The sequence below is a fragment of the Schistocerca nitens genome, chromosome 4 (genome assembly GCF_023898315.1).
Source record: "Schistocerca nitens isolate TAMUIC-IGC-003100 chromosome 4, iqSchNite1.1, whole genome shotgun sequence".
Lineage (NCBI taxonomy): Eukaryota > Metazoa > Arthropoda > Insecta > Orthoptera > Acrididae > Schistocerca > Schistocerca nitens.
Window position 1 is genome coordinate 701,353,466 of NC_064617.1, and position 25,543 is coordinate 701,379,008.

At 37.1% G+C, this 25,543-nt stretch overlaps 2 protein-coding genes across 2 annotated transcripts in view; one reads left to right on the forward strand and one right to left on the reverse strand.

Moving 5' to 3' along the window:
- LOC126252069 (lysyl oxidase homolog 3) overlaps positions 1-20,669 on the forward strand; it is a 131,543-nt gene extending 110,874 nt beyond the window's left edge. Inside the window, exons 7-8 of the mRNA XM_049952915.1 lie at positions 9,197-9,449; positions 20,240-20,669. Of these exons, the coding sequence (XP_049808872.1) occupies positions 9,197-9,449; positions 20,240-20,362 (376 nt within the window). The 3' untranslated portion in view covers positions 20,363-20,669. The remainder of the gene's footprint in view (positions 1-9,196; positions 9,450-20,239) is intronic.
- LOC126252070 (protein fuzzy) overlaps positions 16,082-25,543 on the reverse strand; it is a 163,902-nt gene continuing 154,440 nt past the window's right edge. The window contains exon 9 of the mRNA XM_049952917.1: positions 16,082-16,182. Within this exon, the coding sequence (XP_049808874.1) occupies positions 16,179-16,182 (4 nt within the window). The 3' untranslated portion in view covers positions 16,082-16,178. The remainder of the gene's footprint in view (positions 16,183-25,543) is intronic.

Genomic DNA, 25,543 nt, shown 5'->3' on the forward strand with positions numbered 1-25,543 from the left:
TTTCAGGGTGGAAGGAATTTAGTATCTCTGCCAGTGGGTATACATGTGGATGCAGCATATGGGCTGGTGCAGGTTCATGGCAGAACAATGTCAAAAGCTATCACAGATAGTGTGCATGGTGTCTCATAAAAGCGGAACCAAGCCAGGTGTTACTGCTCTTGGTTCCAGGTGCTAGCTGTTTTGGTCATTCATACTGGTTGTGTTTCGTGCTTCCTTCCTTGCTATTCTCTACACAGTGTTTGGGCTCTCTGCTCCCGTGTAGACTGACCGGCATGTCAATCTTTTCCTGTTTTGGGGTCTTTCCCCCCCAGCTTACAGGTCAAATAATCACCATCAGCTAGCATAGTGATGTTTGTGCTGGCAGGACAGTTTTATAGTGTTGTCATGTATATGCAGAAACAATGTGATTCCTGAGACAACTTACTATGATTAAACTGTATCACCCAGTATGCAAAATTTGTGACAGATGAAATACCTTCAGGTTTCAAGAAGAATGTAATAATCTCAGTCCCACAATAGGCAGGCGCTGACAGATGTGAACATTATCAAACTGTGTGTTTAAAATGCCATGATTGCAAAACATTAACACACATTATGAGCATAAGAATGGAAAGACTGATAGGAGCTAACCTTGGGGAAGATCACATTTCATTCCTTAGAAATGTAGAAACATACCAATAGGCAATACTGACACTAGAAGATAGTTTGAAACAAAACAATAAAAAAAACTACATTTATAGCAATTGTAGATTTAAAGGATGCTTCTGAAAATGTAGATTGGAATATAATATTTGACATTATAAAGGTAGAAAGCATAAAACACAAGGAGCAAAAATATATCTTTGACCTGTACAGGAACCAGACTGCAATTATAAGAGTCAAAGAACAGACAAGAGGCAATAGCTGAGATAAGAATGAGACAGGATTGCAGTCAATCCCCAGTGTTGTTCAATCTCTACATTGACCAAGCAATACAGGAAACCAAAAAATAGGGAAATGGGATTAAAGTTCAATGAGGAGAAACTTTTAGGTTAGCCGATAATATTGTCCCATAATTCTGTCAAGCAGTAAGAGGACTCAGAAGAACAATTTAATAGACTGGACAGTATCTGGAAAGTATGCTATAGTACAAATATCAAAAGAAAGTAAAAGAAATGTAATGGAATGTAATGAACTTAAATCAGGAGATGCTGAGGGAATTAGATTCGGAAATGAGATACTGACAGTATGAGTAGTAGATGAGTTTTGCTATTTAGAGAGCAAAATAAGTTACAACGGCCAAAGGAAAGAGGACAGAAAATGCAGACTGGCAATAGCAAGAAAAGCTTTCCTCAGAAAGAGAGGTGTTTCATCACCTTATATAAATTTAAGTTTTAGGAACTCTTTTATTACAATATTTGTTTGGAACTTGCAAGGGGAACATGGATGATAAATAGTACAGACTAAAAGACAACAGAAGTCAGAAGGTTTTGGGCCTTGAGAGAACTGTTGCAGGGAGACCAAGGGAGATAACAGTAAGCAGGTTCAGGAGGATGGAGGTTGCAATAGTTACATAGGGAGGAGGAGACCTGAACAGAATAGACCCTCCGCCACACACTGTAAGGTGTATTGTGGAGTATTGATGTAGATGCAGCAGAGAGATGCATCAAACCAGTGTTTGGACTGAAGTCCACAACAACACTATTTTAGTATTCATACCAGGGAGAAACTCAGATGGTGCTCATGTATATCAGTAGTCTGATGTCTGAATGTTGTACCAATTTAAGGAGTAAATATCATTTCCATTCACTTGGACATACTTACAAGCAACTTTACAAGGCAAAAAGAAAGATTCATTGCATATTTCACTAGTAAAAAAGGAAAAGAAACAGTGTTTAAAATATTGAATAAAGTGTCAGGAAGAAATACACTGGGGATGTAAGTGGTACATAATGTGGCCTCTCTGCCAAGTTTTGAGTAGTAACTAATAGTGTTTATGAATGCATATTTTCTGAGTTCATAAAAACCATTGATAATTATTTAAAAATAATTGCAAGGCTACCTATTTATTTATTTACATTTTATGGCCTTCATTGGACCACTCTAACCAACTTTAAATCAGGAATTTTTCAGTTTCCTGTCAGCCCAGTACTTCTTCATTCTCTTGGATCTCATCCTTCTTTCTTCATCAGAAATCACCCTTCCTGTTGTCTGTTTGTTGATTCTCGTTTGCAGTCTGGTTCGTTTGTCTGTGAGTTTCCTGATTTTGTCAGTTTTGTTTCTTAGGTCTTCCAATGTAATCTGTAGCTCATCCATATCTTCCTTGATTTCTGTAATCCACTTAATGTTGCACTTACTATTCCACAATTTTTCTATTTTGCTCCTGATGCTCCTGTTCTCTGGTGTTCTGATTATGAAATGTGTTTCTTCTTGATTGTACTCGTTACCAGTTCTATTTCCTTGTAAGGCTACCTATTATGAATGAATTAATATTAGTTCCCATACTTGTAATTTCCTGTAGATCCAGAAGAAATTTGTTGCCATCATACTTTGGTAGCTGCCTTGCTAAGTGGTTCAAACCTGGGAGATACATCTGTGAGTTTTCCCGTATCAGTCAGTAATAATACTTTATTTATAAATGCCACCAATATGAACACAGAGATTAACATGACACTTCTCATATCTTGTCCACAATATAATATCCAAAGAAAGATGGATGGGCACTCCCTGCTACCAAGAATCCAATATTAATCAGAATTATGTAACCTAAAGAAAAATCCGATCTTAATAACCAATAAAATATGTTGAACATGAACACACTTCATATGCTGCGATCACAGTGTACACTCTTTTATCTCTGCACAATGACCAGTTTCAACAGTCTTCTGTTGCCATCATCTGATCTAAGGGGAAACAAAGATAATATGGAGGGTGGAGGGAGACTACAATTCATGTGATGGACATATAAAAATATACAATATTCCGTGCACCTTCTGGAACTCATTATAAAACTGCCATGTTACACTACATGAAGTCAAAGCATGAAAGGCACTCTCCACATATACATGCCTTGATAAAAATCCAGTTGATAAAATACACACGGTCGGTAAAATGAACACAAATGATAAAAACCCCAGCTAAAATCCTTGTATCATCAATGCAGGCTGGAGGCAAACACGATTCTTACAATATAATTCTTCAGACTTTCCTGGCAAAACATTGTCATGTTAATTAATTGGATTTCTGCCAGTTATTTGCATCTTTCCTGCATGATATTTCAACTGCATGACTCGTAGTCTTCTTCAGGTGCTAGAAGACTGCAAGTCACACAGTTGAAATATTGTGCAGGAAAGACATGAATAACTGGTAGAAACCTGATTAATCACCATGATTCTTACAAGCTTGCCACACAGCACAATGCTGCCATCAGTGTTGACATAGAGGTGGCACTTAATGATGACAATGTTTGGCTTGTGGGGTGCTCAAATGCTCGGTCATCAGCACCCGTACAAAGTCCCAAGTTTTACTCAGCCCAATTTATTACACAGTCCAATCTAGCAATTATCACAAATGATGATGATGATGATGATGATGAAATGATGAGAACAACACAAACACCCAGTCCCTAGGCAGACAAGATCCTCAACCCAGCTGAGAATCAAACCCGGGTCCCCACGATCCAGAGGCAGAAATGCTAGCTACTACACCACAAGCTGCAGATGAGGTTGCAGTTGCTACAAAGTTATCTATCTTGTTGCTGGATGGCATGTGTAGTACATGCTAAATGATCATGTACTGTGGTTACCAGCAATGAATAGTGATGCACCGGAAGAAAGTTTGATTTTTCAAAGTGCTGTATTGAACAATTAGGAACGCCACCTGGTGAAACATACAAAATTACTATGGGTGTAGGCCCATATAAAGTCTGTTGTAATTACATGCTGTGCCCTTATTGATAGTGTGAAAACAACAGTAACAATCAAAAACTTAAAAAATCAATAACTTTAATTTACAAACCAAGATGATGTGAAAAGAAGAAAACCGCTCTGGTGCAAGCATGAATCCTAAACTGGCCAGACCTAGATGGGTCCCACAAAGTACCCACATAGAAAAAAGGGGCAACACACCCAAAAGCCATTTGGTGCTGAACTTTCTTCAAAAGTCATCTACTCAAGAGGCATATGCAAACCTTACTGGGTGTGATGTGTCTACTGCAGAATCAATTGAAATGACATATACCATAAAAAAAATGTAGATGACTAAATAAAATTAAAAGTATGAACAGTTGATAATAGTGCTTGTGTGAGTATGTCATACAGCATGCAGAGGATGTCTGTAATCCATGCTGTGTGAACTATGCTCTACAAAGACTCATTCATGCTTTTAATTTGGTATGTACCATTTTAATTGATTCTGCAGTACACAACTCACTCCCACTAAGGTTTGCATCTGCCTTTGGATCAGACGACTTTTGAATGAAGTTCAGCACCTTGTGGCTTTTGCACACGCCCCCCCCCCCCCCCCTTTTTTCTGTGGGGACACTTTTGCAGGACCCATCTAGATATGGCCAGATTAGCATTTGCACTCGCACCAGTGCAGTTTTCTTCTTTGTACATCATACTGCTTTGTAAATCAAAGATATTGTTTTTTTTTAAGTTTTTGATTATTACTGTTGTTTTCACACTGTCAAGAAGGTCACAGTATGTAATTACATAGGCCCATAGCAATTTTATATGTTTTGCCAGGTAGCATCCCTAAATGTTCTATTGAACACTGAAAAATCAAACATTTTTTTCTAGTGCACCACCAATTGTTGCTGGTAATCACTGTATGTGATCATTTAACATGTACTATATATGCCATCCAGCAGTGACATAGATAACTTCGTAGCTGGTGCCACCTTTATGTCAACACTCTGCTGGAGCATAGTGCTGTATGGCAAGCTTGTAAGAATCATGTTTGCCTCCAGATTGCATGGTTTATACAATGATTTTAGCTGTGTGTTTTTTATCATTTGTGTGCATTTTACCAACTGTGTGAATTTTATTAATGGGATTTTTATCAACACATGTACCCTTGACGAAACTTGTCATCTTGGAGCAACAAAAGCGTCTACAATGCGATTGTGGCATACAAAGGATGTTCATTTTCAACCATACCAATCACCCCACAGTCATGTGTACCTTACAATAAAGTCTGTGGATGACTTGTTTAGGGAGAGATATTTTTCTTTCCTTTTTATTTTACTTACTAGCTGAGTACTCTGAATTCCCTGGGTATGTATTTGTTCCAATCCTCTATTTGTTTGTCTCATCATCCCCCTCTCTGTCCATCTCTAATCTGCTCTCTCTCTGTGTCCACATACACCACACCTCACTTTCTGCCCATCTCCTCCCTCCTCTCTCTCTGTCTATTTGCTCCTCCACTCTCTCTCCATCCATCTGTCCATCCCCCCTCTCTCTGTCCATCTCCACCTTCCTGCCCCCTCTGTTCATCTACTCCTTCACCCTCTGTCCCTCTATTCCAAACCCCCTATCTTCTCCTCCCCTTCTCACTGTCCATCTTCTCCTCTTTCCTTTCTCTGCCCATCTCCTCCTTTCTCATCTCTCTATCCATCTCCTCTTGCCCCCCCCCTCTCTCTCTATCAATCTCCTCCTCCCCCTCCTCTCCTCGTCCATCTCCTTCTCCGCCTCTCTCTGTCCACTTCCTCCTCCACCTCTCTCTGTCCACTTCCTCCTCCACTTCTCTCTGTCTGTCCCTCTTCTGCCCTCCCTCCATACATTTCCTCCTCTTCCCTTTATCTGTCCATTTCCTCCTCTCTCTCCCACTGTCCATCTCCTCCCGTCCCCTCTTCTCAGTACATCTCCTCTTCTTTCCCTCATATTACCATGTCTCCCTCTCTCCTATCTCTGTCCATCTCATCCTCTTCCCTTTCTGTTCATTTCCCCCTCCCCTCTCTCTGTCCATCACCACCTACTCCACTCCATCTCCTTCTTCCCCCTCTGTCTCTGTCCATCTCTTCCTTTCTCCTCTCTGTCTATCCATCTCCTGCCCCCCCCCCCCCCCCATTCTCTCCCCATGCTATCATGACCACTGCAATAGGGGGTTGCTGGTTCTTACCACCACTGTATTTCTTCCCAGTAAGTAATGTGGGTACCAAGTCTTGTTGAAATCGATCCAGGGGTTTAGTAGCTGTATCTTACCCTTGGCTTTGCATGCATATGCACATTTCACATATATTTCATGCATATTTAATATATTTCACACATATTTGCACCCATATTTCACATGTATCTCTAGCAAGTTTACCCAGCAGTTTCTTTTTCTCACAGCTTATTGTTTACGTAGTGATACCTTCTGAATTATGTATCGTACAATGATATAGTGTCACAGGTATGTACAGTGGTATATGTGGCTACTGTCTGTAAAATGTGTTGAGAATAGAGTCAGCAGTAAAGAAATAATAAATTAAAATATCATGCATGATGTAACATTTTTACATACATCTCAGTGTTTATTGATGTATCTCCTGAACTATGTGTTGTTGGTTGGTTTGGGGAAGGAGACCAGACAGCGAGGTCATCGGTCTCATCGGATTAGGGAAGGATGGGGAAGGAAGTCGGCCGTGCCCTTTGAAAGGAACCATCCCGGCATTTGCCAGGAGCGATTTAGGGAAATCACGGAAAACCTAAATCGGGATGGCCGGACGCGGGATATGTGTTGTACTATTATAAATTTTTGAGAGTACATTCAATGGTACATGTGAATACTTTCTGACAAATTTGTTGCAAACAGAGTTAGTAGCAAGGAAGTAATAAATTATGAAGTCATGTCTGATACGGCAGTTGTACTGCATGAAAAGTGAAAATGTGGTAAGCAATAAACTTCTTTCCTTTCAGCATTTTTGAAGTGGCAGGACCAGGGGGGGGAGGGGAAGGGGACAGTGATAAAATGTTTGAAATTAGGTGTAAAGTTGGTTGCAAGTCACTAGGTACACTAAGTACACTCATTTTCAAAAACCAGATGAAAATAGTCTGGCTATTTGCATGTCATGATCTACCCTACATTTTGATCCCCACGATCACCCCTTTGAGAGACAAATGCTTTTAGTTTTACAGTAGTTCTTTCCCAATGGTAAGTGATACATGGACCAACTTTGGTTGAAATTGATCCAGTGGTTTTCGAGGACTGTTGGAACATACATATGTACATACATACATAGACTTTTATAACATGTATGGGTTAATAAATATACAGCCAGTATTAAGTTATAAATGGTAGATCAACTTGTCTGGACAAATAGAGGGATGGAATCAGCAATAATTTTTATGAGATCCATCTTTAATGTCACCCAAAACTATTTCAAGAAACCACAAAAAAAATTAAAGTTCTTTGAACCATGCTTGTCTCGTGTATGAAAATGGATTTATAACTTGGATTAAAAAAAAAACTACAGAAGCTTAATGCAAAACAAAACATAATCTCAACATAATCTGTATAGAGCATTTTGTCCAATAAGATTCAATTTTTTAAATCTTTTCAGTAAGGACATTTGTTTGAAACTCTGCTCTGCAGTCATTTTCAGGAAAGATAACCCCTTTAGCCCCCAAAATCATTTCCCTCCAAACCTTTATATGATTTTTTTTTAAATTCACTTGGGACTTAAACTCAAAAATAGGATGAGTAGGGGATCTATTCTGAAGTCCAGCAAACACAGATTTCCCATTACATTGGGCACTTGCCCACAGGAAAGCAGGTACATTGTCCTGATGCAAGAGTACTTTGCAAATAGAGTTAGTAGCAAGGAAATAATAAATTATGAAGTCATGTCTGATGTGACAGTTGCACTGCATTAAAAGTGAAAATGTAGTAAGTAATAAACTTTTTTCCTTTCAACATTTTTGAAGTGACAGGGCCAGACATGCAAATAGCCAGATAGCCAGACTATTATCATCTGATTTTTCAGAATGAGAGTACTTAGTGACTTGCAACCAACTTTACACATAATTTCAAACTTTTTATCACTGCCCCCCCCCCCACACACACACACACACACACTGGCCCTGTCACTTCAAAAATGTTGAAAGGAAAAAAGTTAATCGCTTACTACATTTTCCCTTTTCATGCAGTACAACTGTGAGTAATAAGAGCCAGAAACCTTTTTACTGCATCCATGAACATTACTGGTCTGGGTCAACAAACATAGCCCCCCACTCGGAATCCATTTTTCCATATGCAAAAATTCTTATAATATATTATGTACCCATTTGTATAACATGTCTACCATCTCAATAATCTCACAAATCATAATGTGATTGTCTCCTACCATGATGTTTCATACCAAAAGATTTCCAGTGAGCGTATTGGAAGCCTTTTGGTCCGAATACAGCTAGTTAATTTGTCTGTTTTTCTTTTTACTTCTTTTGCGTGTCATGCAAAGTCATCTATTAACTTCTCATATCTTGTTTTTGCTAAATGTAAGTTCATATACTTGAGAGAAGAAGTCTACTGAATGATCGTGTGAAATACAAAGTGTAAATATAAAAATATTAGATATGAGGATGGAGGATTTATTTTCATAGAGTTAGGGAAATAATAATTTCTTCTTTCAACACAATATCCTATTTAATTTTCACAATCATTGTTAACTGATATTTAGAAAAAACAATAATTTATGTGCCACTAGTGTTACTTGTCATCTGTCATTTCAATGTAAGGATGGGAGCTATAGCTTTGGTTTCTAAGATTAGGTGTCAAGCTGCTTTTGTCCTGCAATTTAATGTCACAACTTTCGCTGTGAATAAAACAATAAGAGCCATTGTTTGGACACCACAAGAAACTATACAGTCTACACACAGAAACTGGTTACATACAGTCACCCACAGAAATGTAGTCCCCTATAACCTGATGACACAACACTTCACATACAAAAGAACAGCGAGCAGACAGTTAAAACATTCATTTAACCAATTTTATGGTATATTGCTACAAGGTGTAAAAGAATATTCACTTCATTTCTTTTAGACATAAATTTTACAACACTGCTGGAAGTTAACAGCATGCAATTTGAATAGCTAAATCAAGTTTTCATGCTATTGCTACACCAGCTGTAATGTAGAATAGGCATAAAGTGTGGCCTTAATGCAGTGTTGCATTAATTTGCATGCCTTTATTAAAATGTTCCATTCTAATCTCTGCATAAACACTTTTCTTTCAGGCATTACCACAGTATGGAAGTATTTGCAACTTTTGATATTTTGGATTCAAAAGGAGTGAAAGTGGCAGAAGGCCATAAGGCATCATTCTGTTTAGAGGACAACCAATGCATGCCTGGGGTGCGTCCCTTCTACGCCTGTGCCAATTTTGGAGATCAAGGAATTTCTGTAAACTGTTCTGATATTTATAGGCATAATATTGATTGCCAGTGGGTGGACATATCAGAACTCAGTCCTGGAATGTACACATTCAAGGTATGATTTCAGGAATCACCTTAAAAATAAATAGAATAGAAATGCTTTAAATGTAAGAGATGAATTCCAAAATCTTATGATCAGATGTTACTTCTATGCATGATGCAAACAGAAAGGAAAGGTAATTTTTTGATTAACATATGTCAAGATGTGCAAACACCATACGGCTTTCTCTTGACAACAAAATTCTATGTATTAAGTACAGAAGTGTTGCTGCTTCATTGAAAATTTAGATGGTTTTAATAGCAAAATTATAAATAGAAATGAGTGTACATATATCATGCATTGTAAAGTAAAAGGATTAAATGTTGAATACTCTGGTGATAAAAGCTCTAAAATAGATAAGCTTGAAATTTTTTGTCTGAGTTTAAAAATGTTAAAGTAATTTGTTTAAATGAACACTGGCTTAGTGAAGGTACAATAAAAATCTTAAGTAAAACTGAAAACTTTAAGATAGCTGCCAGCTTTTGTAGGAAAAGTAAGTCACTTGGAGGTTCATGCATACTTATTCATTCACATTTAGATTACCATGTAAAAAGTGACTTTAACTTTTTAAATGAAGAGTGTAGTTTTGAGGGGTGCTGTGTGAAATTAAGGAACCTAAGTGTTGATATAATCTCGATTTATACAGTCCCAGGGAAAGAGATAACTGAGCACTTCCTACATAAATTTCAGTTTTTTCTAGAACACCTTAGTAAAGAAAACAGAAGAAAATTGTAATTTCTGCTCATTTCAATATCAAAGTGTTGAGTGAAAATGATCAAGCATCAGAATTCACTGACTTAATAAAAAAAATACAATTTCAAATTAAATTTTTCAGAATCAACAAGGGAAAATGCTCAGTCAGCTATGTGCATTGACAATATTTTAACAAATTATTTTTCTGAAGATGTACATAAATTTTGTTTAGATTTGGGTATTCTGTTCATTCAGCACTATTAACTGAGTTGCCCAGATCAAGTGAGGAAGTTCTGTGTAAAAAGGTCTATGTAAAACAAAACTTTAATCAGGAAAACATGACTTCATTTCATGACAAGCTGAATAAGACAGAATGGCACTTTGACAAAAATATTTCAAGCATTGCAAATTTTGAAGCATTCTTAAGTAGCTTTTTAAATGTTTTCAATTAAATGTTTTCACCTACAACTTATTTTAATAAAGTGCTAAGAAAAGGCACTTACATAATGAACTAAGATATAATAAAAATACTGATTTTGTTGAATGTGTTAGACAGTACAAAATTACGTTTAAGAAAGTTGTCAAGGCAGCAAAACAAATGGCAAATAATAGTTTAATTTTAAGACATGAGAATAAATCAAAGGCAGTGTGGTCAGTTGTGAAATCTGAATTAGGTGTTAATGTGTCTGGTCATGAACTTTGTAAAGTCAAGCTTGAAGATAAGCTTATTGTGAAAACAGCTCAAATTTCAGAATACTTCAATGAATTCTTCATAAATGTAGCAAAATCAGATATCAGTGTTGCAGATTATGACAACAAAGTATGTCCCTTCGGACTTGATCAAATGTTGGAATGCTTCACAAAATTTAAAGCAGTGTCAGTGACAGAAGTAGAAAACATTATATTAACAATGAAAAACAAAAATTCTTCAGGTTAGGGTGGGATACCCATAATAGTTCTCAAATTTGTGTGTAAAATAATAGGACACCCATTATCTTTAATAATAAACCCGTCTTTTGAACATGGATGTTTCCCAGAGATGCTGTTCAAAAAAAGGTTAATAGAGGATATGGGAAATTATTGTCCCATATCTCTTCTCCCAGTCCTGTAAAAACTGTTCAAAAAAGCTACTGCCATCCAGATTCAAAATTTTATTGAAAAATAAGAGATTATTTTGAAAACTCAGTTTGGCTTCCAATGCGGGAAAAGCACTACAGATGCAATACACAAGTTTGTGGGTACGAGTAGCACATCATTAGACAATAAAAATAAAGTCACAGGGATCTCTTGTGATCTCACAAAAGCTTTTGACTCAACAAATCATGCACTTCTTATCCACAAACTTGACATGTATGGAATTAGGGGTAGTGCTTTACAGTGGCTTACTGCATACCTGTACAATGGAAAACAAAGAGTGATTGTCTCTTCAAATGCAGCAAATTACTTTTCCAAATGGAAGACAGTGACACAAGGTGCCCCTCAAGGTTCTATCCTTGGACCTATTTTGTTTCCATTCTACATTAATGACCTCTCTATCAACCAATACCAGTGCCCCATCGGTCTCATTTGCAGATGACATGACTGTATTAATTGAAGAACAGGAGCCAGAAACTATTCTTATCAACATCATCAATACAATAGAACATTTAGAAACTTGGTTTCATTTCAGTGGATTAACCCTAAACATCCCAGAAGCCCATGTGGTCCAGTTCAGAACAAAACAGTCAACATCCCAGTAAATTAAAATAAATCACATAAATCAAATTCTGGGAGAAGCAGATTCTGTGAAATTTTTAATATTAAACCTAAACAAGAATTTAAAGTGGAATAAATATGTTGAATATCTATTAAACAAACTATGTAGCATTGCACTTGCAATGCAAATATTAGCTAATGCCACTGATGTGGACACAAGAAAGATTGCATACCATAGCTACTTCTAGTCAGTTATACAGTATGGTATTGTTTTTTGGGGAAATTCAAGCAACTTAATGCACATACTGAAATTACAGAAAGGAATTGTTAGAAACATGTGCACTGTACATCCAAGAAAATCATGTTGCCCAGTATTTAAAAATCATAAATTATTAACAGTGGTCTCCCTATATATCTATGATATAATTTTTTAAATATCAATTTAGAATTATACCAGAAGAACTGCTTTGATCACACTTACAATACAAGAAATAAATAAAATTTTATGCTGCCTGCTTGTCATTTAAAATGATATGCTCAAAGTCCGCAGTGTAAGGAAATGAAAATTTACAACAAACTAAAAGCCAAGGACATTCTGAGTGTGAAACTAGATTCACTGAAAAGAAATCTGCATGATATCCTACTTCAGTGATGCTACTATTCAGTTGAGGAATTCATGAATAATGAACTGAATACTTGAGCAGGATGTAATATATCAATTGTCTTTTTATGTAAATGTGTGAATGTATCTTTCTACAAAAAGTTACATCAACATTTCAGTCATCTTATTAATCATAGATTTATATCAATGAAATTGTATAAACCATATTTTGATGTGTCTCCTGCACTCTAATCAAACGATTAGCTTTTGCATGATATGAGACGAATAAATCACAATTCACATAAGACAGCCCCAGCTCACTTAAGTCAAGCTGCAAAGCATGTTTCTATAGCTAAAAATTGTCTGCACATGCAATTTTGTTATGGTTTTCTCAGCACAGAAAGCTGTTGGGTTCTTTTAAACCAATCAGTAAGTGACATTAGACATTTCAAATGAGCACCTGATATTTCCATGATATCCTTATTGAAAACAAAATCACAAAATTATTCCATTCTGTTCATGCCATATTTTCAATAATTACTTCAGCTGAGACACCACAGACACTATCTGAGGGAAGAAACTTCAGTGTTATGGTATAGATGAAGGTATAGAGTAACAGATAGGAATAGCTGTTAGGAGCTACTCCTGTGTAATCTGTACATATTACCAGGCCAATTATAAAATTAATTAATGATGGTTTTTTTCCCTTTTGAATCTCTTTTCTGTCACCCAGAGCTGTAACAAACATTTCAATAATAATTACTTCAAAATAATTTCAGAGTAGAGAAAAACTTGTGAATGTTATTATTAAAACTGACAGCAAGGGCATTGACATTATTTTTATTTTATTTACTAGCTTTACACACGCAACTTAGATCTCCCCATCACTCTGTCCACCTCCTCCTCCCTCCTCCCTCAGACCCTCTCCTGTGTCACCCTGTTTTCACCCCTCCCCAATGGGAGGTGGTTCGTACCACCACAGTATTTCATTCCAGTCAATAAGTGGCATATATACCAAGTTTGGTTGAAATCAGTCCATTGGTTTAGGAGGAACTGTAAAAGAAACATTTTATAATATATATGTATATATAGACGGAGAACCTCTCTTACCCTGAACCAAGGTTTGACATATACAGTATTTTCTACATCAAAATTTCTTAAAGTATAATGATAATTTTAATATGCTGCATGGTAATAAAATTATAGTCATCATATTAATTTTAAAACAAGAAGCTGATGTATATAATGACACCTGAAATAACAATATTGAATAAAAAATAATAGCAATAATTCTAGTGATACTATTACTACTACTACTACTACTACTACTACTACTCCTGCTGCTAGTGATGGTACTACTGCTAATAATAATTATGACAACACTGACAACAGAAAATACAAAAGTAGAGGGTGTTTATAAAGTCATTAGCTGTTTTCCACGTAACACATTCCCTATCGAGGAAGATTTAGTATCTCACCTGTATTTCATACTAGCCCACTGGTGATCTGATGAAAACTATGCTGAAGTATGGCTCAGGTCACCAGTGCGCCAAACACCACTAGTGTAATAATACATCAGTATGACGTCACTACATGAGTGCTTGCTGGGCTGTCTATAGCAAACAGGACATATTGCTGCATAAACTGCTGCAGTAGTGGCCAGCTAGAACCTGCAGTGACCCTGAAACAATGTTTTTTTATTGGAAATTTCCACCATACTGCTTTATTTGGTAAATACATATCTTACAGGAAACAATAAAAAATAAAAAAATAAAAATAAAGATGTTTTCACATGAACTTTGCACTCTTTAACAACTGCAATCTTAAAAATTCATTCTTGGTTTTATTGTATCTTGTTTTGTTTTTTTCTTTTTTTATTCTTGAAGGAAATTTTACTCCTAATTTATTTGCAAAACACATAAACAACATCTACAAACAACACAAAAGATACTTATCAATGTAACCTTTGCACTGTTTAAACACTGCTATCTTACATTGTTTTCATTGAAACAACTGATGCACATTTTAGGTTGATCTGGACAGTCATTGCAGAAGGTTGTAACTTTCTTGATTTTGTTTTCTTCTGCTTTTTTGGCTTTCTGAGCGAAAATCCTCTTGTAGCCCAATGTGAAGTGTCACCGAAATTTTCTTGCTAGAGTCTCAGTTTTTCGCACAGTATGGGCTTTCTTCCTTGATGGATGAGTGGCACAGGTCACATGTTCACATAAATGCAAGGCAACAGACTTTTTGAAAATCCAAGTTCTTCTCCTCAAAGTGCTGTTTTTACAATGCAGAATCGCAGCATTTACTATAGAAGTCCCTAGTAAAAGTTCCATTACTACTTTTCTCCACCATTTCACCCCTTTCTCAATGGTAAATAATGCGGATGTCTGGTCACTCAGATCAATGCTTTTCTTTATTTTGTACTCCAGCATAGCCTTTTCCTTTCCCTGATGGTATCTAAACCATCATTATGTTCAGGAACCACTGAAATCATTCTAAACCTCCTGTCGTCCACCCAGTTAAAAATTTTGAGATCATTATTGTTCTCTGCTCCACATATTTCCCCCTTTTTAAGCTCCTTCTCCACAATATCCTTGAGCAGGCCTGCTCTATTTAGATTAATTGTTCCACAGAGAAGCATATTTATTATCTAAAAACTTATGCACTAGATAAATGCTTGTATAGAAATTGTCAACATACAGAATGCAACCTTTTCAAAAAAAGGCTCACATATTTTGTAGTGATAGCCTCACCATGACCTGCAAATTGCAGTTCATCATCTTTCCCTTGGTAGATATGCAGGGCAAAAGTGTAGCCTTCCTCTGTACAAATTTTGTACAGTTTTACACCATACTCACATAGATTTCCTGTGTATAAATTTCGTACAGTTTTACATTTTACACGTGAGACTTGTTGGGGATGTTCTGCCTAAAATCAATCTTCCTCTCTAATGATTCATATATTCATCAATTACTACATCTCTTCCATTGGTCAGAGCATTTTGAAAGTTACTCTGCAGATGTTCAGCTAACAACAGTACTTTGTAAGACTTGTCATTTATGTTTCTAGGGGCATCATTATCAATAAAATGCTAGCAAGATAATAATGCCAGAAATAGATCATGAGGCATAGTGGCTTTTATAACTTTATTTTTGTACAGTGAATTCTTTAAACAATAAAGTGAAATTTCTGGGACCTCATTTAACCCCATAATTAGCATTATGGCAATATACTTGTCAATTTCTTCCTCAGAAGTGTCAACCCAACTGGCTAGTTGGGATCTTTTTTTGCCTGTCATGTTGTACACTTTCTGTACTGTATATCTGTTTGTTTCCAACACCATTTTGTTAAATATAACTTGTGTTACCAGTGTTTTGAAAACACTGGAAGGGGTGTCAAAATTTGTGGATATATTAATCGCTGAATCCCAATTAAAAATTACTCTTGTTATATTTTGTCCAGTTGGTTTCCAAATTGGGATATCATTTTCATTGCCATTATCAGAGTTACACATGGTATCATGAGCCTCATCAGAACAGGAGTCATTATCACTTACATTTAAATCCAGAGAGGATCTTGGATCTTGGGGATTGTAAGTTGGCTCATCGTCAGATGCAGGAGAGACATCATAATAACTGGAGTCACTTTTATTTAGGTAGTAGTTCAGATAGTAGCATAACTCTCCTCATCTGCTGGTGTAATACATCTCCACTTCCTTGTTACTGGCAGCCCAGAAGCAGTTGGATCCATTTCTAGCTAAATATGCAATGAAATGTCATTATATCTTGTGGCCAACCATAACTATTATAGAGCATAAACAATCATCTCATAACTGTCAAACATACGTTAAAGCAACTATTCTTGGCTACTAGCACTAATACAATTTTAAAGCAGTTTTTCTTACCTGCAAACACTAACAAATTGCATTGGGACACGTAGTGCGCAGAGCCACAGGGAACATGTTAAACACTTTATTATAGACTATAAACATGAACATACACTTCTTAACACAAATTCAGTACATTTCATTGTGATGACCCTAAAAATGTAAGCACACTCCTGTGTAGCCCAAAACGAGCTCACTAACATATTTATTTGTTCCACAGCTACAAATATATGGCTTTCCAATTGTTGGGAATTAGTGATTTTCACTTGATATTCTTCAGAGCTGGTAAATTTCCAGAAGAAAAATCCAATTGGGTCAAATTGGGCAAGTTAGGAGCACTAAGTCTCCGTGATGTACGGCCAATCTGTCACCCAGGGAAAGTGGCATTCACCTGTAGTCCTAGACAGTTACAGAAAAATGTGGAGGTAGTCCATCTTCTTGTCAGATGATAGTATCTAGAATGTCATCCTGAATCAACTGAGGCTCCAAAAATTATTCCATTAGGTCAGGATAGGTGTGACCTGATGCTATTATCTCAGCAAATATGAACAGTCTGTACACTATTGATCTTGTGATATTCCACACACTTATCCTTTGGCATTTCCTATTCCTATGATGCATATGGCTGTTCTTTTGCCAAATCCTATAGTTATGTCAGTTCACACACCCACGGTGTGAAGTGTTGCCTCATCACTGAACTGAATGTGCTGCGTTACATATGCATTTATAACGGCATCCAATTATTCATAGAGCATAGTGCAAAGTTCATAGATAAGTGAGTGGTCCAAAGACTTCCTAAATGATAGAATCCAGTATGTTGTCCTCAATGGCAAGTGTTCATCAGAGACAAGAGCATCATCAGGAGTGCACCAGGGAAGTGTGATAAGACTTCTGTTGTTCTGTATATACATAAATGAACAAAAATGTGAGAACTGTGGTAGGGAAGGGAAATTGTTGACTTCAGTTTATTGGGAAAATTCTAGGAAAGAGTGGCTATAGAGGAAATCACATATAGGATGCTTGTGGGACTTATTCTTGAGTACTGAGTGTTTGGGATCCATAGCAGGTCAGATTGAAGGAATATGTCAAAGCAATTCAGAGACGGGCTGCTAGATTGTTACTGGTAGGTTCAAACAACATATAACTGTTACAGAGATGCTACAGGAACTCAAATTGGAATCCATGGAGGGAAGGCAACATTCTTTTTGAGAAACACTATTGATAAAATTTAGAGAACTGGCATTTGAAGCTGATTGCCAAACGATTCTACCACTGCCAATATACATTGCACGGACCATGAAGGTAGGATACAACAAATTAGGCCTCATATGGAGGCATATAGACATTCATTTTTCCCTTGCTCTATTTGTGAGTGGACCAGGAAGGGAAATGACAAATAATGGTACCGAGCACCCTCCACCATGCACTGCACAACGGCATGTGGAGTATCGATGTGGATGTAGATGTGGATGTAGATGCAGATGTAGATGTAGATAGCCTGTCTGGTGGCATAGTCCTCATATCCAAGTTCATGAACAATTTGAATGTGGTAAGCACCTTTTTTAAATGAGTCAGAGTTTTCCACATAAAGGTGTGTGCAATCCCAAGTTCCCTATTTAGCCTTCTGGTTGATGCTGAGGGGCTGGAAGTAATCACTTCCTAGATCATTCCACTGTTTCATTTGCTACCACTAGCCTTCCCAAATGCTGTTCATTAGTAACAAAATCAGTTTGCTTTAATTTTTTGACCATGTTCTTAGTAGCATCTCCGGTAGGACGTGGTTTTTGAAATTTATGCATGAAATTATTCCATGCCTTCTTATACAACATTCCACATAGTCAGTCAGCAGCAACAACTGTTATTTCTTCTACTGTGTACATTCTTTTAAATTAGCTGCAAAAAAGTCAAAACTTAAACGTTAAGACAGAAATGGTTAGATACTTTACAAACATCCCATATTTATGGCTGTACAAAGAAGAGATTTTATGATATAGTGAGTTCCGAGGAAGAAGACTACAGCATCTACGAGTTTTGGGAAATAAGGAAGATCTGATGGGAGAGACTTTTTTTAAATTATTACTAATGATAAAGGTGCAATCAGAAGATATGAAAGATAGCTACTTAGCTTTAATGGAGTAAGAGATGCATAGAGAGCAAAGGCAGGTATTATTGATGTTTTACGTGGTCCAGCCACATTAATGTGACCACCACCTATGTTCAGCATCAGAGTGCAATAACCACTCACAGATGTCAGGTGCCAGCACTAGCTGTGGATGATATATTAAGCATTTAGGAGGAGGGGGATGAAATGGAAAACAGTGCAGGTCATTGCTGTAACGTGGAAATGGAGCAAAAAAAAAGGGCATGATCATTGGCTTTCAGGCCAAGGGTGAAAGCCTTTCTGAAACCACTAATTTTGTAAACTATTCATGAGATGCAGTGGTCAAAGTATAATATGCATGGCAAAATCTATCTAAAACCATCAGCAAGCAACTGTGGTGGATCACGAGCCATAAATGAGGGGGTGAAAAACAGTGGCAGAGAGATGTGTGAGAGAACAGACTTGCAACGTTGAGCAACTGATGACCCAGATGAACCAAGAGGCTGCCAATTGTGTCTCCTCAATGATTGTTGAGAGAGTGTTGCTGCGTATGTGCCTCCACAGCACGACCTGGTTCATGCACCTATGCTGACTGCTATTCTTTAGCAACAAAGGCTGAAATTTTCTTACCAGTACCACAACGGGACATCTGCGGAGTGGTGACAGGTGGCTTTTTCAGATGAATCGCATTTTATGCTCCATCGCACAGATTTCCAGCGGTGTGTGTGGTGTGAAATCTCTGAAAACTAACACCCTGCAACAATCATTGGAAGACTCCAGGCTGGAGAAGGAGGCATTACAGTCTGGGGAACGTTTTTATGGCATTCCATGGGTGATCTCATCATTCTGGGAGGCACAAAGGACCAACAGATGTATGCATCTGTCCTTGGGGACCACGTCCATCCATACATGCAGTTCGTTTTTCCTCAGCATTCTGGCATCTACCAACAAGACACAGCTTACAGTGTAAGTGCATGGTTTGAAGAGCATCAGAATGAGTTTGTCATACTACCCTGGCCACCAAACTTGCTGCATTTAAACCCAATCAATAATCCGTGGAACCACCTCAATCAGGCAGTTCATGCCATGGATCCTCAACTGAGAAACATGGCACACCCGACTGTGGCACTGGATTGACATGACTCCACATCCCTGTTGGTACCATCCAGAACCTCGTTGACTCTTTTCCTGCACACCTTGCATTGGTCCATACTGCTATAGGTGGTTATTCAGGCTTCAGACAGGTGGTCACATTAATGTGATTGGACAGTTAGTGGGTATATTGTTACCTGCATTTTGAAGTTGGAAATGTCATTTGGTTTTCTGTGTAATGAGGGAGATCATTCCAGAGGCTGCTTTCTGCTACTGAAAAAGACTTAGAGAAAGTGTCCAAGTAATGAGAATGAGTGTTTCTGCTTTGTTGTTCAGGCTAGAGAGTGAAGATGGAGAAGAGATATAAGTAACTGTATACAGATAAAAAGGTAAAGGAGACAGGGTGCATAGAAATTTCTATGTTTGTCTGTGTGTAGCCAGGATAGCAATGCGTATTATGGTAAAATTATGATCAAAAAGTCAAATGTTGGATGTTAAGCTGGGGTTACCTACAGCTATGAAAGAAGCTAAGTGTGTGAAAAATATTATTACTAAGGTGAACTCTAACATTCTTATGTTCATACTTTATTGTTGTTGATCATTCATTTTAAATTATGTCATCAACTATTAGTTTAATAGCACACAGCATAAATAAAAACGTTGAGTTTTTTTTCAATATATGAACTTTTATGATTAGTGAAAATGTCAAAATCAAAATTACTTCTTTGTTTCAGGTATCAATAAATCCAGAGTTCAAAGTTGCTGAGATGACATATGAGAATAATGCTGCTGTTTGTTCTTTGTATTATTCAGAATCATTTGCACATGTATTCAACTGCACAATACAACGGCCATGAGCATATGAAGGATAATAGAAGATGAAGATATATGGTGATGAATGTTAAAAACACAACATATTTTCCTAACAAGAAGACAATTTTGTTCTTCAAGAACTGAGAGGTGTTGAACAATTGAGGATATGTTAACTTATAATGTAGCAAACTACCTACATAACTGCACATGCAACTGTAAACTAAAAAGTGTGTATATATGTTGTTTTTTCTGTACATAGTGCACAAATATTTAAGAAGTTTGAACATTTTAAATATTTTTCAGTCTCAGTAATAAATTCATTTAACAATCAATTTGTACAAAAGTCTCAATAAATGTGCTTTTACAAACTGATGGCTTGCACAAACAATTCAACTACCTTCTTTTTGGACATTTCCTGTAATTATATTCACCTGACATTTGTATAAATCTACAGAAATACTGTATAGTGGATGATGGAGAGTATTTCTATTGTTCATTGTTTACCCTTTCTTTCTCATATCATTTGTGAATTCTTGTGAATTTTTGAATACTTATAAAAAGTGTACCACTCCTTTAGGGTTAAAATTGTGTGAATGTAAGAAGGTCCTAAATTGAATAATTTTAGAAAGGAAACTAATGGTCAAAAAAGAATGTTTAGTTTTCTTTGACTTATTAACACAAATAGCTTACATAAAATAGTAATGAGTTAAACTCGACTGCTATTACTCAGAAAGACAGCCACCTATCACTATATAAAACAAAGATGCTGTAACTTACCAAATGAGAAAGGGCTGGTAGATAGACACAATAAAAAAACACACAAACACACTTACAAATTTCAAGTTTTCGCAACCCAAGGTTGCTTCATCAGAAAAGAGGGAAGGAGAGGGAAACACGAAAGGATGTGGGTTTTAAGGGAGAGGGTAAGGAGTCATTCCAATCCCGGGAGCAGAAAGACTTACCTTAGGGACGTTAATTTTTTAGGCTAAAGTGAAAATAAAAATAAAGGTGAACTAGAAAGCAACTGGAGTTCTGGTGTGAAAAAAGTCGAAAAAGTGTTGGTTAAAGCTGAGCACAATCCCGGGATTGCAATGACTCCTTACCCTCTCCCTTAAAACCCACATCCTTTCATCTTTCCCTCTCCTTCCCTCTTTCCTGATGAAGCAACCTTGGGTTGTGAAAGCTTGAAATTTGTGTGCGTGTTTGTGTGTTTTTTTATTGTGTCTATCTACCAGCACTTTCTCGTTTGGTAAGTCACAGCCTCTTTGTTTTTTGAATTTTGGATTTAAAGGCATTTGAACCCTTTGCTTCTCCATCAATACTCTCCACATTGTATTTTTTGAATTGAGTTGAAGGCTGCCTAATCGTTAAATCTTTTACCACCCAATCCAAAAGCAACTTCCCAATTACTACAGAGCAAGCAGCCTATTCTTTGTGGCTTTAATAATCCAGTTTCTCATATGTTTTTAAGCATGGCAATAAACTTCTTGCAATTAGCTTTATGCCTGCAGGACAATTTTTCTCAGTGCATATGCTCAACTTTCTAGGCAATACATCTGCTCCACTGTACATTAAATGCTTGTCTGTAAGCTCCTCATATGCATTTTGAACTGCCAGTTAGTAAATGTAAACAGTGTTGAACTCCACCATGGATATATGAAAGGCAACTGCATATTGGTTTTTAAGGTACAGCTTCCAACATTGTTGTTGCAGGCAGTGTACTGGTTGTTACCTATCTCATTTCTTAGATAACTGAAAAACTGTGGAATCTTACGCAGTATATTGTGGTAGGACCACTTTCACCACGTGTTTTTGAATGAGAGTAATACAACTAGTTCCAGCACAATTTCAGCAAGCCTTATTTTTTAGTAGCTGCTGAAAGATTACACACTGCAGATCTCATTTGTCTAAGGGGCTCTCGAAGTTTTGTCTGCAAAATAATCATTCCAACAAGCATGGCCTGGGTTTTCTTCTTGTTTGAAATAAACACCACCGGATCTGAAATACTTTCAGCTAAAATTATATTTATTCGTACTTTTTGGTAGTAACTACACCATTTTCACTATGAACATTGATACTCTACATCCATTATACTGCACTTGTCACATAAACACATCCATCTCCCTCCAATACAGACAAAGAAGTGGCGGGCAAGCCAACATGTGCCCGAAAGTTGCAGACATTCCTGCATTCTAGATTCTTTGGTCTACTGACCTTAATAAACTCCAAAGATACATATAAATATACAGCATTTAACATCTTAAACGAATCCATTATTTATCATAAAAGAAAATATTCATAATTAAATAAATTAAACACATTTTCTGGCAACATAATGAAATTACCTTAACTCTTTACTGTGGGCATCGTACTTTTCGCATGAGATAAACTTTATCTCTGACAGTTAATTACATTACAGCAGTTAGGCAGTTTTATGTCATGCAATAAGTAGTTAAAAAAAACTCACTTTATTATAGGCCTTTGCATATTCGCCAGTTCAGACTACAGTTTTTTCTCTCCAGGCTTCACAGAATGCTAGACTTGGTTCTTAAGAATGGCGTGAGACTGATAAAAAAAATGTCTTGTGACTAGGGCCTCCCATCAAGTAGACCGTTCGCCAGTTGCAAGTCTTTCAATTTGATGCGTCAATGGGAATGAGATGAGATGAGATGAGATGAGATGAGATGAGATGAGATGAGATGAGATGATGATGATTAGGACAACACAACATCCAGACCCTGAGTGGAGAAAATCTCCGACCTAGGTGGAAATCGAACCCAGGCCCTTGGGATTGACATTCTGTCGTGCTGACCACTCAGCTACCAGGGGTGGATGTGAGACTGATCTTGTGTGGGGATTGCTGTACATGGTTTCTGGTTGAGTCCCCAGAGAAAAGAATGTTAAAGGATTTACTTGAATCTTACGATTTGGTACAGACATTATACTTTCCAACCGCTGTTCAGGGAAACAGCAACATGACCACAGAAAATATCTTCATAAACTCTTCTCTAGTTGATGTGTGAGAAATCTTGGTTACTGCCTGTCAGCCCAAGATGCACAGGTAGTAATACTGAAATGAATAAAGGCATAGTCAGATCCCAAAGTAGTGAACAAAAGATTTAAAAATATGAGTTCACATGACACCATGCAGACATTTAAAGCCAATTTTGGAAGGCTAACTTGGTAGGTAGTCTACAATACAGACCACTTGAATGATGAACATAACAATTTTCTTCAAACTTTTATAAAGTTCTTTAATAGCACTTTCCCAGTTAAAAAGTGCAGGCAAATATAGAATATCTTCTGGTAAACCTTCTGGGATGTAAGGTCGTGGTCCATGAAACATTTCAGCTCCTAAAGTTTCGTCCAGAGCTGTGCTGGACTTCTTCAGAGGGGTGTTTCTCCTCCGGTGAGTCTTGCCGACTGACGGGTCGGACGTCTGAGAGCGACTTATATATCGTAGAAAGTGGGCGTGACCAGAGTTACACGTGATATGCAGAGATAATCTTTGTCAGAGATAAAACTTAACTATCGATCGTAATCTCGTCACGGATAAAAACTGTCTAGCAATTCTGTAGTGCTACTGTCCAAATATCACTAAGTTTCATGGTCTCTTCTTTCCGATTAAAATTATCCCTATGTTTATATATTTCAATAGCAAGATATCTAGCAACTCGTTTGCATCCATATACTGGAAAAACTGACTCATATATAAAGGACTCACGTCATTTTATAGAGAAAATTGAAGGTTTAATTCTGACTCCTGAAGATATTTTAGTAAGTTTTGATGTAGTGTCTTTATTTACCATGATTCCAGTTAATGAAGTTATGGATTTTATAACAGATATTTTTCCAGAAGATCTCACTGCTCTTTTCAGACATTGTCTTACTTCCAATCAGTTCCAGTGGAATAATGAATTTTATGAGCAACTTAATGGCGTAGCAATGGGTAACCCATTGAGTCCTGCAGTAGCTAATTTCTACATGGAGAAATTCGAACAGTCAGCCTTGGAAAAAGCAGATAAGAAACCATCTCGCTGGTATCGGTATGTAGACGACACATTTGTGGTCTGGCCACATGATAGAGAAGCCTTAGATAAATTTCTTGATTACCTTAATAATATAAATCCAAGAATCCAGTTCACCATGGAGAGAGAAAATGATAACAAAACACCGTTTTTGGATGTTTTAGTTATGAGACAGACAGATGGAAGATTGAAACAACAGATTTTTAGAAAAATAACGCACACAGACAGATACTTACATAAAAACTCTAACCACCATCCACAACAAAAGAGAGGTGTGATTAAAAGTCTCGTTGACAGAGCCAGACAGATTTGCACGCCGGAGTATCTAGACGTCGAATTAAAACATCTGAAGCACGCTTTTGAGAAAAATGGCTACTCAAAGAAAGAAGTAAGCAGAATTCTGCACCCAAACAACAAAAAGCCTAAGGACAAGCCCGAAAAATGATGGAAGAATACAGTCTCTCTCCCTTTCATAAAGAAAGTAACGGATCAGATTGGAAAGATTTTAAGTAAACATGATATTAGACCTGTTTTTAGACCAACGAAGAAAATTTGTCATGTTCTCCGGTCTGTAAAAGATAAACGCGCTCCTCTATCAGCCAGTGGCATACATAAAATTCCGTGTACAATGGAAAAGTTTATATTGGAACAGCAAAAAGAAGCGTAAATACACGGTTAAAACAACACAGAAGTCTTTGCCGATTAGGAAAAACAGATAAATCGGCTGTAGCAGAACACGCTTTTCAGTCAAGAAATCATCAAGTGAGGTTTTCCGAAACAAAAATTTTATCTACGACAATGAACTATTACCCACGGCTTTGTAGAGAAGCAATTGAAATATATAAACATAGGGATGATTTTAATCGGAAAGAAGAGACCATGAAACTTAGTGATGTTTGGACAGTAGCACTACAGAATTGCTAGACAGTTTTAATCCGTGACAAGATTACGATTGATAGTTAAGTTTTATCTCTGACAAAGATTATCTCTGCATATCACGTGTAACTCTGGTCACGCCCACTTTCTACGATATATAAGTCGCTCTCAGACGTCCGACCCGTCAGGCGATCATTGTAGGCAAAACCACCCCTTCCTTCCGCCTCCTTGATTTCTATCTCTCCATCTATGGCCGTCCTATCACCCTCACTCCCACCCTTAAGTACCTTGGCGTCACCCTCGACCGTCACCTCTCCTGGA